Source organism: Palaemon carinicauda, chromosome 10 (assembly GCF_036898095.1).
Source record: "Palaemon carinicauda isolate YSFRI2023 chromosome 10, ASM3689809v2, whole genome shotgun sequence".
Lineage (NCBI taxonomy): Eukaryota > Metazoa > Arthropoda > Malacostraca > Decapoda > Palaemonidae > Palaemon > Palaemon carinicauda.
The window spans coordinates 161,477,090-161,495,022 of NC_090734.1; the positions used below are offsets into that span (position 1 = coordinate 161,477,090).

Below are 17,933 nucleotides of genomic sequence, written 5' to 3' on the forward strand. Positions count from 1 at the left end.
AATATTGGTGTTTGTACCTAGACTAACAATATATTAAGAGAATTTTCTTATTATGGGAAATTATGTTGAAACAAAGCACTTTTATTTACAGTTTATGTAAATAGTCAAGAGAATAGTACAGCAAACTTTGTTCAGGGTTATATTTTGGCATGGCTGTGGACAGAATATATTATTCACATTTCCAAACTTCTAGTCAGTCTTGAATTGACCATAATCTCAAATCTGATTCAATCATTCAGTTAAAATCATAAAATTCAGGAAAACTAAATTAGAATGCGATCATAAATCTGTGTTGACGCTGTTACTGTTTTTACTATTGTTAATTTATTCTCATCATTTATTTATTTCCTTATTTCCTTTCCTCACTTGGCTATTTTTCCATGTTGGAGCCCTTGGGCTTATAGCATCTTGCTTTTCCAACTAGGGTTGTAGCTTGGCTAATAATAATAATAATAATAATAACAATAATAATAATAATAATAATAATAATAATAATAATACATATATATACAAACTGAGATGTAAATGAACTTGTGTGTACTGTACATCCTTATTTTAGTTTTGTGCTTAAAAACTCTCTGAAAGTTAAATAAAGCAAAGAATTAAAAAGCCACTGTTAGTAATGCGAAGCATTCAAGGTTTTTTCTTATTAGCAGAGCTTTGATAGATGTTGAATAAGGCTTTTGGATGGGAGGGAATAGCAGGATATGGTTTCATGTTTTACCAGATATCAAGTTTCAGACTAGTGTACGGTCGTTGGTGCACCATATTGGTAGTGTGCATCTAAGGGGAGGTGAAGTTGGTTTTATCACTTCATACTGTGTGGTAAATGTTGAATATTCAAAGTGCTTGTACAGTTTTAAAAAAGTGCTGTATTCCATTTAATGTTCCCAGTAACCGCAAAGATTGTCTTGCTTTCCATAGATGTTTTTAAGAATTAATATTAATGTGGTGTGAAATGGAAACCAAAATAAATTCATAGCCATATTGAATTGTTTCAAGTTACACTAAAGGATATGCATACTATTTTTGAAACAAGCGTTGGGGCACAGTTTATGCTAGTATGGTTAAATTTTTCTTAGGCTGTATACTGCTAGTAAAATAAAAAAATAACATTACAGAAGAGCTGTTATAGACATTTGGAAATCATAAGTTAGTGATGTTTAGAAATTTTACTCTGGAAATCACAGCCATTTGTTGTTAAATAAATTTTAATCTGATCATAGTCCTTTCAGCGCATTCATGTCCCATTGAGTGATACTTCTCATGATATTTTTCATTCATTTTGCTGTAATCGATCCAAAATATTTATCATATCCGAGGCTCTTCTGAATGTTTATTTCGTTTATTCCTATTGGTCTCTTCTAAACTGGTTTTCCAATTTTAATATTACCCTACTTTGATTTAGGTCTGTAATTTAATTATTAACCCTACATGCCTTACTTGTTGGAATCTACAAATTTGACTCGGTAATCTGGTTATTCTTTACAAAATTATAATCTGAAACATATTTTCACTGTATAAAATATTGTACTCTTATTTTCTTGTTTTGTGATGTATTTTCCTTATTGAGCTGTCATTCATTATATATCTGCTCACAGGATACTGGTAGTCAACCAAATGGACACATTATTGCATCTGAACTTCCTCGAAGCCCTAGTGTTCCCTCGTTAGCAGTACAAACCCCGGCAAAACCACCTACTCCTCTTGTGTCTCCTACTGGTGGAAAGCCAACTGTGGAACTTAGAACTAGACATGAAGCCAGCAAAGATGTTCCATGGCTACAAGAATTAAGATTAAATCAGAAAAAGAAAATATCAGGGGTCTTCAATGCCGGTGAGATTACTGTATATTATTCATGTAAAATTAAAAAAATATATATATATCCTTGTGAGAAACATTTAGAAAAATTCCAATTCACGTGGTCTTACAAATTTTTCTATAAAATGGCTAGTTTAAAGAAGCAAGGATGAAATACATTCTATTTTATAAATTTTAGTGCTTAGTGTATCCTTGGATTTAAGTTATACTGTACTCAAGAGCCTAGATTCATCATAGATTTTAGGTCAATAGTAACCATCAAACATTTTTGTGGCCAAACTCCTACCAAAAGCAATGTCCGATTTTAGAAACAAAGGGATGAAAATTATGTCAAATTTTATTTCTATGAAACTCCCTTATTGTTCATAATACTTTTCTTTTGAAGCCTTGTTTTTTGCTGTTAACCCTAAAACTAAAAATTTCTAGATTTATTACCTTTCAATAGATTTAGGCCTCTAGTACAGTATTGAGACAGTCTGGCAGTTCATGGCAATAACCTCAGCTTGGGTATGCCATAGATCCTTTCTTTTCAGTTTTCTTGTCACCTACATGTTCGGTAGTTATCGTTGTTGACCCCCCTCCAGATTTTTATGTTTTGTATAATATAGGTTATTAGTGATAATTAAGGGGATTTTTTCTGGATTAGTATGAGAGTTGTTGTGGGTATTCAAGATCCTTATTAATTTTATGCCTTGTGGCAGAGGGAATGATGTGATTTAGATAATCACCGTGAAGAATGTTCCACCTGCCGCTGTTCATATGGAAAGCTATGTTCAGATAGTAGCTGACCATGTTTAAGAGTTCAACATGGTCAAAGAGGGCTATCAAATCCCGTTCTCCAATCTTCCTATGTCCAAAGAACCTATATTTGTTCCGTAACCTAATACAAACCACGCTATTTACATGGGGTATTATTTTGGCGGAGCTGAAATGACGAGCCATTAAATTTTAACGAGGGTTAACTACCTCCTCGCTAGTTAGCGGGGGTAGGGAAGGGGTAGCTAGCTACCCCCCCCCCCCCTCACACTCTGTGAATAGCTCAATTCACTTTTGGCTCGGGTGATGATCAGACGTTTCTGCTCTCACCCTCGCTTGACAGCCTTTAATCTTTTTTCTGCTTTCTCAGTTTGTGCGTGAAGTTGGCCTCGACTCTATAACAATGAGTACTTGCCCTGGACTTCCTAATCGCCCGTGCGGGACTTTTATGTCCTCTATGGATACGGATCCTCACGCCCTTTGCCCCCTTTGCCGAGGTCAATGGTGTGATAAGGAAAATGAGTGCAGTGAGTGCAGGGAGTGGTCTGCCTCCCAGTGGGAGAAGTTCGGTCGTAGGCGCAAGAAGAAGTCCAAGAGAGACCGATCTCCTTCGAAGGTGACTTTGAAGAAGGAGGTCTCTAAGGACTTCCCTTGCGCCGCCCGAACCTCCTCCGAAGGTCTCCCTCGTCCGGCTTCACCTGTGAAACCGCTGAGTGAGATCACAGGCCCTAGTGGTTTTTGCTAACCTCGGGGTGGTGGAGAGGGTGTGGCCTCCCTTAGCGAGGTTGTTCCCTCTCCTCCCCCAGGGGAGGATATTTTATATTTTGATGAATTTGACTGTACGGTATCTAACCATGGTTTATTTCAGCTTTGGGCTTCCTTGGGGCTTAAGGGCACTCCCTCCAAGGAAGGCCTGTTTGACTTGTTGCAGCTGGGGGCTGCAGTCAAACAGTCGCCGGTAATTCCGGAGGTTTATCCTTCGGACTTTGCCGACGCTGTTTTGACTGTCCCTTCTGACGTGCCAAGTCAATCCCTTGATCCTGCTGCCTCGGATGTTGCTGAAGACTCACCTCTCCCTTCCGCGCAGCCTTCGAAGGGGAAGTGGGTCCTCTGGTCTCTCCTGCGAGCTCGTCTCCCCCCGGGGAGCACGCTTTCAGAGACACCTCTTCGAAGGACCGATGACCCTGACTCCTTACCCAGGGGTCGCATTCGACGTAAGGCCCGTAGGCCTATTCGAGAGAGGGGGCTCCCTTCTCCCTATAAAGGGGTGAAGAGGCGCCTCTTTGGGTCTCCTTCTCCTCCCCCTGCGGAGGAACTACCTCGTCAGGAGAAGGTCATACCTGCAACATCCCTTGACCCCTCTGCGGATCGTTCATGATCCCCCTACTCCTGCCAGATCTTCAGTGCTGCCGTCACCTGTAATCCTACAGGCACCGTTCCCTTCGGGGGAAAAGGACTCTGGGGTTAAATCCCTGGCCCTTGCGCGCTTGCGTGCAGTTGAGCGTAGGTCATCTTCGTCACCTACTCATCAACGTTCTCCTGTTCGCCAGAGCTCTCCAACGCGCCAGCGATCTCCTGTGCGCCAGCGCTCTCCTGCTCGCCACCGCGCTCTTCATCTTGAGGATGATCAACGCTCCCCAACGCGCCAGCGCCTTTCTGGGCGCGCTCTTCAGCCTGTGAAGGACCAACGCTCCCCAACGCGCCAGAGAAAGTACAACGCCTTTCAACGCGCCAGCGATCTCCTACTCGCCAGAGCTCCCTTGCTCGCCAGCGCTCCTTAGGGCGCCCCCAGCCTGAGAAGCAACAACTTCCTGATGGGCGCACTGCGCACCATCACTTTCCTGCGCGCGCAAGCACGCACTAGTGCCTGTGCCTGTTGCACGTCCTGCGTGCCCACGCTCGCCAGCGCCCACAAGATCTTCTGATTCAGACGCTCGCAAGGGTTCACCTTTGCCTCACTCGTCGATTCCTGCACTCCCAGTTGCTCCTGCGCGCCCTTTGATTTCTGAGCGCCTCTTAAGTTTGGCGCACAAACGCCCACGATCTCCTACAGCTCGCCCTTCACGCCAACACGCTGTGGGGCCTGCAGGCTCTAAAGAAGGGGTCTCTCCTTCATGCGCCCCAATCACTGACAGATCTGCGCGCCACCAGTTGAGGTAGACCAAGTCTTCTAGGAGACATCTCTCTCCCTCCCACCATCACCAGTGCTCTCCTAAGAGGTCGCGCGCCCACTCGCCAGCTCGTTCTCCTACGCGTTCATATGCACGCTCTCCTACTCGACCTCGTGCATACCCTCCTGCGCGCCATTCACCTGCGCGCTCCCACGCGCGTTCACCTGCGCGCCATCACGCGCGGTCCTATGGTCGCTACCTCGCCCGTGCGCGAAACTTCTTTTCACGAGCTCTCCAGGGCGCGGCATCGTACCCGCCCGTGTGGGTCATACGGATCGCAAGGATCATCAGCAGGACGCACCTCCTGGATGGCGTTCCCAGGATTTACCTCCGCGCAAGAGGAGGACAACGGCAGAACAAGAAAGATCGGCAGAGAGGTCTAGGCAATCATCTTTTTCTTTTCAGGAAGGCCCCGTGGTGTCCACTCCTAAGGGTCGCGAGATCCCCTTTTCTCCAGCGGGGATTGCTGACACAGCGTCAGTTACCCGTCTACCATGGTTCCGCCACATGATCAATGCTGTGGTCCAGGCTATTAAGCCTTCCAGCACTGATCAGGGACGGGTTCTCCACCGTTGAAGAAAAGGAAAGGAGTGGGCTTCGTGGTGACTCCTCCCCAGGAAAAGCTTGTCTCCAGGAACCCCATCAGGCGGACCCCTTCTCCTTCTCCAACCTCTGCAGCTCCACCCCCTCCTATAGATGAGTTTATCTCGTCCTCGGGGGATTCCTCTAACTCGGAGAATTCTCCCTTGGCACCAAGGGGAGAATTTTCTCCGGATAGAGGAGGGGTTGCACGGGAGGAGGGTCCTCCTCGGGCATCTTTGTTGGAGTCCTACTTCCCTCCCAGGAGGGAATCGAAGGACACCAAGACTTCCAAAATCTTCATCGAGGATTCGTCAAGAGCCAGCTATCCCTGGGGAGGACGTCCACGTTTCTCCCCAAGAAGACCTCTTGGGGATGGGAGACTTAGCTGCCAGTCCACCAAGAGGAGAGCACAGCTAGTCAGATCATGCGTTCTGGCAGGTCCTTGGATTGATGAGGGAGCTCAACAAAATCAAAGACCCGGAGACAGCCCCTCGCGAGGGGAAAGACACCGTGCTTGACGAGGTCTTTGGTGTCCAGAAGCCCCCCAAGACTAGTGCGGCTTTGCCCTGGTCTAAAGGGGTGAAAGGCGCCAGAGACAAGGTCAAAGGTCAATTCTCTGGTCTGGCCTCCTCAGGATGTTCTTCTGCCGGGTTCAGACTCCTCCCACCTCCTCTAGTCCAACAGAGGAGGTATTTCGAGATCGACGGGGAGTCTTGCATGTCTCTTCCACTCCATCATTCCATGGAAGAACTAGCAAAGGGAACTTCTTTCGAGAAGCTCTCTACCTGGCAGGTGACGTTTGCAGCGTCAGAGACCCAAAACCTGGAAAAAGTCGCGAAGAATGCCATGCAGGCAACTTTGTGGCTTGATCTCTGGCTTGGGTCTCTGGGCATCCTATTGCGATCCGAGGATCTGTCCAAGGAGAGCAATAGGAAAGCTTTGGAGACCTTCCTCCTCTCGGGCACTCGCTCTATTGAGTTTCTAGCCCACCAGGTCACTAACCTGTGGGCCAACATGATCCTCAAAAGACGCGATTCAGTGTCTGAGAGGTTCCATCGGAAGATCCCCACTGCAGACGTCAGCAGGCTCAGGCACTCCTCTATTTTTGGAGGGGAGTTACTGGAGCCTTGTGACATGGAGCAGTCGGCTGAGAGGTGGAGGAGATCGAACCAGGACTCTCTCCTCCAAAGGGCCCTGGAATCTCGGCCCTATAAACCTCCAGCCCCTCAACAACAACGTCAACAGCAGCCTCGCAGGACACCTAAGCAGGCTCCGGCAGCTAAGACAAGCGTGTCTAAGCCGCAGTCCTTTCAGCCGAAAGACAAGAAATGCGGCAAGTCCTCTAAGGGAGGTAGAACTCCTAGAGGAAGCGGCAAAGGTCGCAAACACTAGGAGTGGCAGTCCCCCCCCCCGTGTCCACCTGTGTGGGGATGCCTAAAACGTTGCATGCAGAGGTGGCAGCAACTCGGGGCCGACCCTTGGACGGTCTCTGTGATCGGTCAAGGGTATCACTTCCCGTTCACAACATCTCTACCTCCCCTGACAGCGAATCCAGTGTCGTTGAAATCCTATGCCTGGGGATCGGCAAAGAGGTTGGCCCTCCGGGCAGAAGTCGAGACCATGCTCAAGAAGGATGCTCTCCAGGAGGTCGACGACGGCTCCCCAGGCTTCTTCAGTCGACTCTTTCTTGTAAAGAAGGCGTCTGAAGGCTGGAGACCGGTCATCGACCTCTCAGCACTAAACAAGTTTGTCGTACAAACTCGTTTCAGTATGGAGACAGCAGACACGGTCAGACTTGCAGTGAGACCACAAGACTTTATGTGCACTCTGGATCTGAAGGACGCGTACTTCCAGATCCCCATCCATCCGTCTTCCAGGAAGTACTTAAGATTCAGCCTAGACGGCAAGACCTACCAGTTCAAGGTGCTGTGTTTCGGTCTCTCCACAGCACCCCAGGTGTTCACCAAGGTGTTCGCTCTGATCTCGTCGTGGGCTCACAGGAACGGCATCCGTCTCCTTTGTTATCTGGCCGACTGGCTAATCCTGGCAGACTCGGAGTCGACCCTTCTGCGACACCGAGACAGGCTTCTGGAAGTTTGCCAAGATCTAGGGATCTTGGTAAATCTCGAGAAGCCCTCTCTGCGCCCTACGAAGAAACTGGTATACCTAGGCATGAAACTAGACACGATTCTCCACAAAGCCTTTCCATCAGACGAAAGGATAGCAAGGCTGAGGAAGGTAGCAGAATCTTGTTACGTCTCTTAGGCCATCTATCTTCTTTGGTTCGTCTTGTTCCAAACGGCCGCCTCAGGATGAGATCCTTTCAGTGGCGGCTGAAGTCACGATGGAATCAGGGAAACGATTCCCCGGACTTCCTAGTTCCCATAGGACCTTCGGAACGGGCGGATCTTCGATGGTGGCTGGACGACGAGAACCTACGGAAGGGAGCAGATCTCCTCGTCCTCCCCCCAGATTTGACTGTTTACGAATGCGTCAAATCAAGGGTGGGGGGCCCACATTCTGAACCAAAGAGCCTCAGGCCTTAGGTCAGAATCGGAAAGGTGCCTCCACATCAACCTGCTAGAATTGAAGGCCGTTTTTCTGGCTCTTCAACAGTTCCAACAAACCCTGGCGGGCCACTCCATGGTGGTGATGAGCGACAACACCACAGTAGTGGCTTATATCAACAAGCAGGGAGGTACCTTCTCGCAACAGCTATCCCATCTTACAGTAGAGATTCTGAGATGGTCCGAAACCCGCTCGATCTCACTATCAGCTCGCTTCATTCCTGGCAAGAGGAATGTCCTCGCCGACAGCCTCAGCAGGGTGATGCAGATAGTGAGTACCGAGTGGTCTTTGGATCCTCAGATAGCCAACAAAGTCCTGACTTTGTGGGGTTCCCCGACTGTAGACCTGTTTGCGACAGCCTTGAGTTTCAGGCTGCCCCTTTACAGCTCTCCAGTCCCGGACCCCAAGGCTCTCTGGCAGGATGCATTTCAACACAGGTGGGACAACATGGACGTTTACGCCTTCCCACCTTTTTGTCTGATGAGAAGGGTGCTCAACAAGGCCAACCTATCAGTCAACTTCTCCATGACTCTCATAGCTCCGCTATGGCATCATGCGGAATGGTTCCCGGACCTTCTGCAACTCCTAACAGAACCCCCAAGAGAACTCCCTCCACGTCACGAGCTACTCAGACAACCACATTGCAACATCTTCCACAAGGCCGTAGCTTCGCTTCGGCTTCACGCCTGGAGACTATCCAGCGACTCCTCACGGAGAGAGGATTTTCTCAACAGGTTGCGGACAGGATGTCTCGACACCTGCGAGAATCCTCTGCCAGCGTCTACCAGGCTTAGTGGAAAGTCTTTTGTGGTTGGTGTCGTGGAAGGGGCATCTCTCCGCTCGATGCCACTATTCCAACAATACTGTAGCGGAGTTCCTTGTATATCTTCGGGAGGAAATGCGCCTTTCGGTCTCGGCGGTGAAAGGCTATCGCTCAGCCTTAAGCTTAGCCTTCAGGCTGAAAGGAGTGGATATTTCCTCTTCGTTGGAACTCTCTCTACTCATACGCAACTACGAGCTTACTTACCCCCAGTTGGAAGTCAGACCCCCTCCTTGGAACATGGTTCAAGTGCTCAGGGCTCTGAAAAGAGTTCCCTTTGAACCATTACGCCAGGCGTCTGATCGCCACCTAATGTGGAAGACGGTGTTCCTACTCGCGTTGGCCTCGGCTAAACGAGTAAGTGAACTTCATGGTCTCTCCTACGACGTTGCCCATTCAAGGGGATGGGGGGGAGGTAACGTTTAAGTTCGTCCCTGAGTTCATTGCTAAGACTCAAAACCCTGGGGTGTCGGATCCAAGATTCGACTCCTTCAAGGTAACGAGTCTACGTTCTGTAACAAGCGACCCAGACCATCTGTTACTGTGCCCAGTCAGGAGTCTGAAGCGCTACCTCAAGAGAACAGCTGCAGCCCGTCCTCATGTGCAAGCTTTGTTTGTGAGCACAGGGAGGACAAAGAGGAGGGTCACCAAGAACTCCATCTCTTCATGGATTCACAAGGTGATAAGCAGCACCTTGAATCCCGACTCTCCTCCGTCACGTCGTCCCAGAGCTCACGACGTCAGGGGTGTTGCTACTTCCCTGGCCTTCAAGAGAAACTTCTCTGTGACGCAGGTTCTACAAGCTGGGGTCTGGAAACGTCAGACGACGTTCACAGCCTGCAGGACGTGACCCACAGGAACCTCGATACGTTTTCTATCGGTCCTGTGGTGGCTGCACAACAGCTGGTCTAACCTCAGGCTCCTTATTGGACAAGTAGCAGAAGGTTGAGGGCATTGTCATCCGGTTTTTGTCTGCGTGAATGAAAGAGTATGTCTGGCCCTTACTTCTTTCTTCAGTCTCCCCTCTCTTGGGGATAGCAGCATCCAGGTCTTTGCGTAGCTGACCTCAACCTCTGCAGGTAAACCATGCTTCCTTGTGCTCCTAGTATTAGCCTTAATACTGTTGCGTCCCCCATACCCTGACGAGGTGGTATTGGGAACGTCCTAGCCTAGAGTTCCACATAAAGAACTCCAGGTCAACTTCCTAGGACGAGTCACGTTATTCTCCTTCACACACATCCTAGTAGGCCGCATTATGGTCAAACATGACAACGTGCAAGGGTTAGGGACTCCCGTTCCTTGAGTTCTACAACTCGGAATTGGAGTCCCCGGGTAAAGCCGAAGCCAGAAGGCTGGGGACTTTCCGCCCTTCCTAAGGGTAAGTCACCCCATGTAAATAGCATGGTTTGTATTAGGTTACGGAACAAATAACAAATTTCGTAGATAATTTGTATTTTTCCTACCATACAAACCTTAGCTATTTACGCAAATGTTACCCGCCAGCCCTGACCCCCAAGTCAAGTCCTACCTTTAAGTGAATTGAGCTATTCACAGTGTGTGAGGGGGGGGGGAGTTAACCCTCGTTAAAATTTAATGGCTCGTCATTTCAGCTCCGCCAAAATAATACCCCATGTAAATAGCTAAGGTTTGTATGGTAGGAAAAATACAAATTATCTACAAAATTTGTCATATTTTCCAAATTATTTAAACAATTCAGCAAAGGCCTATATTTTGAAAGTAGAGATTGTAAAACTCTCATATGAGGATCCAACAGAAGTTTTAAATTCATCTCATGTGTTTTACAACAGATTGTTCCTGTTCCCCAAAGTGTTGGGAGGTAGAGACTTGTACATTCTTGGGGGCAGTCAGGAAAGGTGATTGGATGTTTTAGATAGACTGGACAGATGCTTATTTTCACATTCCTATTCATCAAAGTTCAAGGAATATCCTCAGGTCTGTGAAAGGTTCAAAGGTTTACCAATTCGGGTGTGTGTGTTTCGGCTTCAGGAGTCTCTTGAGTCTTTACCAGGATGATAGCTCCCATCTTGAAATGGACAAGATATATGGGAAACAGGGTTCTTTGTACTCAGACTAATGGCTATGATTTTTATGAGATCCCCCTGAAATGGCCCCCTTCTCCACGATGTTCAAATTGCTTCTATCACCATGCTGTTTAAATGATGAAATCTACTCTAAAATTGAAAACTTTTCTTTCTTTACAAAATGCCTTCTCCCCTATTTGTATTGAATTAACCTGGAGATTGATTGCAGCTGAATATGAGTGGGTACATTGTAGTTTCTTAGTGTTTTTCAGTTCTTACGTTGTGTTTACAAGCACTAGTCATCTTAATATTTTTTCCCTGTGATCCAAGTTGAATTAGTTGTTTGTGATTTTAGGTTATTTCACATTTAATAGAGAATTTATCGTGCAATTGTTATGAATGCTACATAGTGATTTAAGCAACTTTGTGCAACTATGCTGGCCATGGAATCGTTTTCTTATATTGTTTGAGGATTGGCGCTTGCTAAAGTTTCTCTTCTGAACAGTCATCTTCAACTGTTGGTTGACTTTTTTAATGTTCCAAAAGTAAGTTAACATTTAGCTCAATGGAAAATCAAGAGAATGTTAAGCTATAGAATTGTATTAGATGATATTGAAATTCCCCTCAAGCTATTTTTTAGCTTTCTTGGGTTCATAGTATTGAGCTTCATATGCCTTTAGTACTTTGCTTTCTTTGGGAATCTTTGAAGGCCTATGAGTCTGACAAGTTAGTGGTTCTAAGCTAACCTGCCCTTTTTCAAACTTCAAGTTTAGTTTACCAGTTCTATTCTACTAGTTAGTAAGGTTTTGATAGTGCATAGTGCTTAGGAAGTCTATTGCCTCTTCACAAATTTTGCACTCTCAAATACTTGTGTAATCCTTGCATTTCTGTGATCGATATATGACCACTAGATTCCGAGATAAAAGACTAGAGTGACAGCTGGATCCTAATATCTCTCTATTCACTGAAGTAAGCACTCATGAGCAATCATTTTATATGCATATTTATGATGTGACAAATGGTTTTGTTCCAGATGATATTGGGGTTCAACCCAGAGTTTTTTCAGACACCAACCCAGAGTTTTCTCAGCCACCGATTCATCTCAAATTTTCCCTAGTTGTTTTAATGTAGTTGGTAGTACTCTGTAGCTGAAATGAGTCCTTTGTCTAGCACAGGTGCAAAAGTGTTTGTTTAAAGTAAAGAATATGGAAAGCCTGTAGTTTCCTTTTTATGGTATTCACTAGGCCAACACTGCAAAATATGGATAATACTGAGGTATAACTGGACTTGAATGATGTATATTTTTAGGAAACTGGTTTTTTAAAAATTTCAATATAAATTAGTTCTGGTGAGGGACCTGTGGTCGTGGTTCTATCACGCCCAGTTACTATACCGACACTCATTAGAGTGAGCGAGCTGGGTTTATTCCTGGCATTCCATGCATCTTTTTTTTCTCTGGTATAATTAGCAATATTTATCCCTTAGAAATTGTGCTATAAGGAGCATTTCACGGAGCGATACAGGTCGAGCCCAGAAAAGAACTTTTTTTATTTCAGAACTAGTCAATCGAGCCCAGAAAAGCACTTTTTTTTTATTTTAGAACTAGTCAAGTGCCTAACCTAGTTAGGGCCACGGATAATGCTAATTCTCTTGACCCATTATTAATGCAAATGAATTTATTTTTTAAGTTTTTAGAATTGGTAAAGTGAAGAAATTACATTTTATGAAGTTGGGAGTATAATTGGAAGATCTATTGACTTGTTAGAATTTAAGGGGAGTACATTTCCATTGGCTTAATTCAAGGAAATTGAACATCTTAGCAGATCAGTTGAGCGGGAAAGAAAAAACAGATTCCTTCAAACAAATGGTCTCTGCATTCGTATGTAGGAATCAGCATTATGAACATCAGGGGTTTCATAAAGATAAACAGAATTTATAAAGTACATATGGGAAATTTTTAATTGTATAGTGATAAACCTGTATAAAATCAGTCAATGAGAGAGAAACATTATGATTATCAGGTGAATGTAAAATAGATGTTATTTTTAAAATTCTGTTTATTCTTTATAGCTGATTAATGGATTTTTATAGAACTGCAATCTATTGCAAAAGATTGAAATTCTAAAGTTGAAGATAAATGTAGTAGGCCAATGCTATGAGAGTTGGGTAAAGTCTGTCCAGTTTTAGGTTTGCTCAAGTTTGTTCTTTCGTTTTAGAGCGCCTTGCTTATGACAAGACATAGGCTCATGCTCAAGTGAATAATATCATCTATTTGACTTATATTTGTTAAGAAGTAGACATATACAATACAGACTATACTTAACATTTTGTTTATTTCGTCAGATGAAATTATGTCAACCTCTGGACCTGCCGTTTCTTCAAAACCTGCCGTACCACCACAAAAATCAGAGGACAAACCAAGTGGAAAGCCACTCAAACCTGTTCCATCAAAACTTGATGGGTCTATATCAGATACAAAGGCAAAAGTCACTGAGCCACGAATTCCTAGTCCAGATTATGAATCCAAGACCGCACCATTGCCAAATGTAGCCAAAAATAAACCTCTTCCCCGAACCCCTACAGAATCTAATAAACCAGGAAATGGGGCTGAATCATCCCCTCCTGTTACTGATATCAGAAAATTCCCACCAAATGTTGACTCTAGAAAACTCCCTGCCAATACAGAGTCGAAGAAACCAGTTGCCTCGCCAGAAGTCAAGGAAAGTAAATCGCTTACTGGACCATTGAGGGACTCGAGAGATAATAATAATAGTCAGCTAGAAGAGAAGGTTAATGCCATATATAAGGAGTTCTTGCCAAAGGTGAGGTTAAATACACTTTTCATAGCTCTTTATGTAAGAATATTCCACTTTGGTCCTCCAAAGTACAAGAGCATTTTAGTGATAGCAATTTATGACTGATAATTGCTTCTGATTTTCAGCATTATTTGTTTCTGAACATTGTCCATTTTTTTTTATCAATTAGACTTACATTATTCCTTTAGGCAGATATTTCATGTTTTCAGACTAATTTTGAACTGATTTTTTTCCACAATTTTAATAAGGAGAGTATAAATAGCTGATTTAATTTTAATTTTCAAATCCTGTTTTTAAAGTAAAAAATTTATTTTCAGATAAAATCTCTTGAAGATAAACTAGAAGAGAATCGAAAGTACCACAGTCACTGCATTCAGATGCTAATGTCCGAGTTAGACGAAGAGCGCAAGAAACGTGCTTGCATGGAAGTGGAAATTGAAAGAATGAAAAAACTTATAAATCCTTATTCGCAGGTGTAGGGGAAAAACATAGTTGTGATCAGTGGAGGAAATACTTTCATAACCAGCAGTATGTGCATTGAGTTTTCTATTCATTAATAAAACCCATAGTTTTTTCTTTTTTTACGAAGTTTTAGTAGGGCTTAATTGGAAATTTTTTCCACTATGATTTTGGCAATACTTTAATAAATTTTAAATAGGAAAATTCATGCTGGTATGAAATGTGTTTAACCGCATAAAAGTTTGAGTGACTTGTCGATTGCCTAAACAGGAGAGAACATTTATGGTGGAATGATTAAAGTGAAATTGAGGGAGACACACAACGCTACATCCAACCTCCTCAGTATTTCAGTCTTTTTGTGTTTGATGTCTGCGTGTCTCGGCATCAAGTTGTATCAAAGTACAGTATATTTAACTATGGTACATACAACTTGAGAAATTTTGGTTTATGAATTATATGAGGGGAATGCTGTAAAAGAAATACATCGAGAGTTTTACGATGATATTTTTTGTCTTCTTCCAATTCATGAGAGGCAATAATCTTTCGTCCTTTATGAATTTTAAATCTATATTTCTTTGCATTTGAAATTTTAATTAATGGAGTATTTGATACCGTACTGCATTTCAGTAGTCCCTTAGTATATATTATTTCCTTTTTTAATATGGTATCTTAAGGCATAAAATACTAATTACATTAAACTTTATTTATTTCCAGTTTATTTGTACAGTACACCAAAATGTATTTATTCCATAGTTTCCTGTATTAGTAGAATCTTAAGTTTGAGAACTCGTATTTACCAGTGATCATCCACATGCCTGTGTCAAAATGTATTTTGCACCTGTAAAATAACATACTGTACTGTACTTAGACAATATACACAATTCAATTTATAATCTTGATGTCATGAAATCATGTCATTAGCGCCACATATCTGTAATATCCATAGGAGTGAAATGATTTGTTGATTAGCATTGAACGGAGATAAAATGTAGGTGCTTATGCAAGAGAAATTGTTTTAACAGTATTAATGAAAAAAAAGTTATTTTTAAAGCAAATATTAAACTAGGACTTTTTTGGAAAGAAAGAAAAAGTCATATCATGACATTTTTTTGTCAGGGATTTGTGCCATGGTAGTTTAAATCTTTTGGTTCTTCCACTTGGACTGAGGAAATCATTCATGGGAATTCTGGACGATTCCTTTCATGATTGAGTAAACGGTGATCGTGTTTTTATAAAATTATGATTAGCATATTATAAGAAGATTTATAATGTAATTTACTCAGTGTTGTATTTTAGTTGCATATGCCTATTGTAAGTTGGAAATGACTGATAATAATGTACAGATTTGCAAAAACTTAACCTAGTATTTATGAAAAGTGGATAACAGTACTGTTCTAACACTTCCAGTCTTATTGAAACTGCTGTACTTGTCTTGAAATGTCTTTTAGTTTTAAATGAAATCTTCATACAATATTTTTCTAGTACATGTTTAATATATCAAAAAGTTATAAGGAGCCGTTAACGATAGTAAGCAATAGTAAGTTACTGTAGGAGCTTTATACATTCACTCAAAGGGAAACCTTTGAATTGAGATGTTTGTGCTTGCAGATATGCAGGAAAATTTTTGTTTTTCTTCTTAGAAACTATGAAATGTTTTTAAAAAGCTTTTGAGTATTAATTTAAATGTACATAATCTACTGAGCTTTTACCTTCCACGATTAAACTAGATAAGGCTTTTCATTAGCATTCCCAGTCGTCAGCCTTACTGATTTTATCATAGTATGGTTACTTATTAAATTTTTAAAATGTGTTTTAATCCACAGTATATCTGAAAGAATCTTCTTCCCCCTTTCCCTTAAGATTTTTATTACAATAGTCATCTTGTTTCTAGTAATAGTTGAACTACTGTGACATCAACAGGATTAAACATTCCCTTTTGTATTAAGGCAACGTGACAGCACATTCTCCGTTATTTTTTAATACAGTATAGAAACCACAAGATTTTCTGTCATTTAAGTTATAGTTTGAAAAACTATTATTGTCATTTTGAGCCGATGTAGGTTTGAAGAAGTATAGGCAGATCAGTTAGTTTTTTAAAGAGGGACAAAGGAACATCTTTAACAGTAATTGATATGAGACTGATTTTATTTTCCTGTACTTTGACCCCAAACAAATTTGGTTCGGGCAAAATTTTTCCCCACCTATGGAATCAACTGGTTGTGGAACAGCAGGTCAGTGTTAACCCTCTTCTTTACAGAAAAGCTTAATTATACTGTGCGTTGTCATGTTACTTTTTCTTCACATATACAATTTTCCTTTGAACTTGAGTACTTAATAACAGTGGACATATTGGTATTTTTTGCTGTACAGGTGGCAGTCTTGTTTAGTGTACAGTACTATATTTTAGTTATAAATGCCATATTGTGCTGTTTTCTATCATGTATATTATTTCTTAATTATATTATTCTATCATTTCACATACTTTATCATTAGGGTATTTATGTATATCTAACTCGGATGCTGTATAGTTTCTTTCGTCAAAATCAAGTTGGCCCTTTTATTTGTGCAAGATATTTAATGGAATTCCATCAAGAAATAATTGCTCATTCAGGACCAAAACTTACATTCCATATCTAGGTTTCTTATCTGAATTTTGCAAGAAGACAGTTTGTTTGTATTCAACTTACCACAACCTAATCAAAAAAAAGTTTTATGCAGATTTGTAGTACTGAATTTTAACAGCACAACATCTGTAATTGGCAGATGTTTGTGTAAATTATAGCTAGAAAAGGGAAATTAATTTACCCCATGCTAGGCAAATCAATTCATTTGAAAGATTGTTAGTGTTTGTTGAAGTTCAAAAGTTAGAGAGCATCATGTGCGATGTACTTAACTTACATTTTAATTAACCTAAGCAAAGGAATGGTGTCATTATATTTGATCTCCTGCTTATTATTGGTTGGGCAGTTCAAACATTCATAATTCATCTGATTGGCATAAACTATTGTACATATAGAATAGTAAAATTAATAGATATTCTAGTCATAAGATTTTTCATACTGGAAGCAATTGGACCAAATCCTTATTTCATTGTTATTCGTTTGGTTTTATTCAACTCTGGTTGTAAGATTTTATTCACTTTTATCTGCTAAATTTGTCACATTGTTTACCGTAGGTTGTGTTGCCAAGTGCTTTTTATGTGTTTGTCAACTAATCATTTGATATTCATCACAAATTTCCTTATATTTTTTATTACCTTGGTATTTGATTGTATCATTTTCTTCTGCACAATCACATGTAATTTTTATTTAACACTAGTCAGTGTGTAAATAAAGAAGCCTGTTAATATTGCAGTTTCTCCTTTTTCTCTCTCCAGTACTGATGTGTAGAATTAAATATTATTATTGTTGTATACTGTCTAATGCTTCTAAGATTGCATTCTCTGTTTTATCATTTGTCCTATTTCACATATAGAAGTACTGGGTGGTTTTAGAAGAGGTAGGGGATGTATGAATCGAATTTTTACAATTAGGGCAGATATGCAAGAAATATTTAGCCAAAGGCAAGGTGGACTATGTTGCGTTTATGGATGTGGAGAAAGCGTATGAGAGAGTTGATAGGGAAGCGAAGTGGAATGTGATGAGGTTATATGGAGTTGGTGGAAGGTTGTTCCAAGCAGTGAAGTTTCTACATAGGTAGTAAAGAGTGTGCTAGGAAATGAGCGAGTGGTTCCGAGCGAGAATGGGGCTGAGATAGGGATGCGTGATGTCGCCATGGTTGTTCAATTTGGAGTGGTGAGAGAGGTGAATGCTCGAGTGCTTGGTCGAGGATTGAAACTGATAGACGAGTGTGCCATGAGTGGGAAGCAAATCAGTTGTTTGCGGATGATACTGTACTG

The 17,933-nt window shown here is 42.2% G+C and overlaps 1 protein-coding gene across 12 annotated transcripts in view; it reads left to right on the plus strand.

Moving 5' to 3' along the window:
* LOC137648932 (SH3 domain-containing kinase-binding protein 1-like) overlaps window positions 1-17,388 on the plus strand; it is a 245,358-nt gene extending 227,970 nt beyond the window's left edge. For all 12 annotated transcript variants that reach the window (XM_068382124.1, XM_068382128.1, XM_068382132.1 and 9 more), the window contains 3 exons: window positions 1,602-1,836; window positions 13,104-13,582; window positions 13,894-17,388. In XM_068382124.1, the coding sequence (XP_068238225.1) occupies window positions 1,602-1,836; window positions 13,104-13,582; window positions 13,894-14,055 (876 nt within the window). In that variant the 3' untranslated portion in view covers window positions 14,056-17,388. The remainder of the gene's footprint in view (window positions 1-1,601; window positions 1,837-13,103; window positions 13,583-13,893) is intronic.
* The last annotated feature ends 545 nt before the right edge of the window (window positions 17,389-17,933 follow it).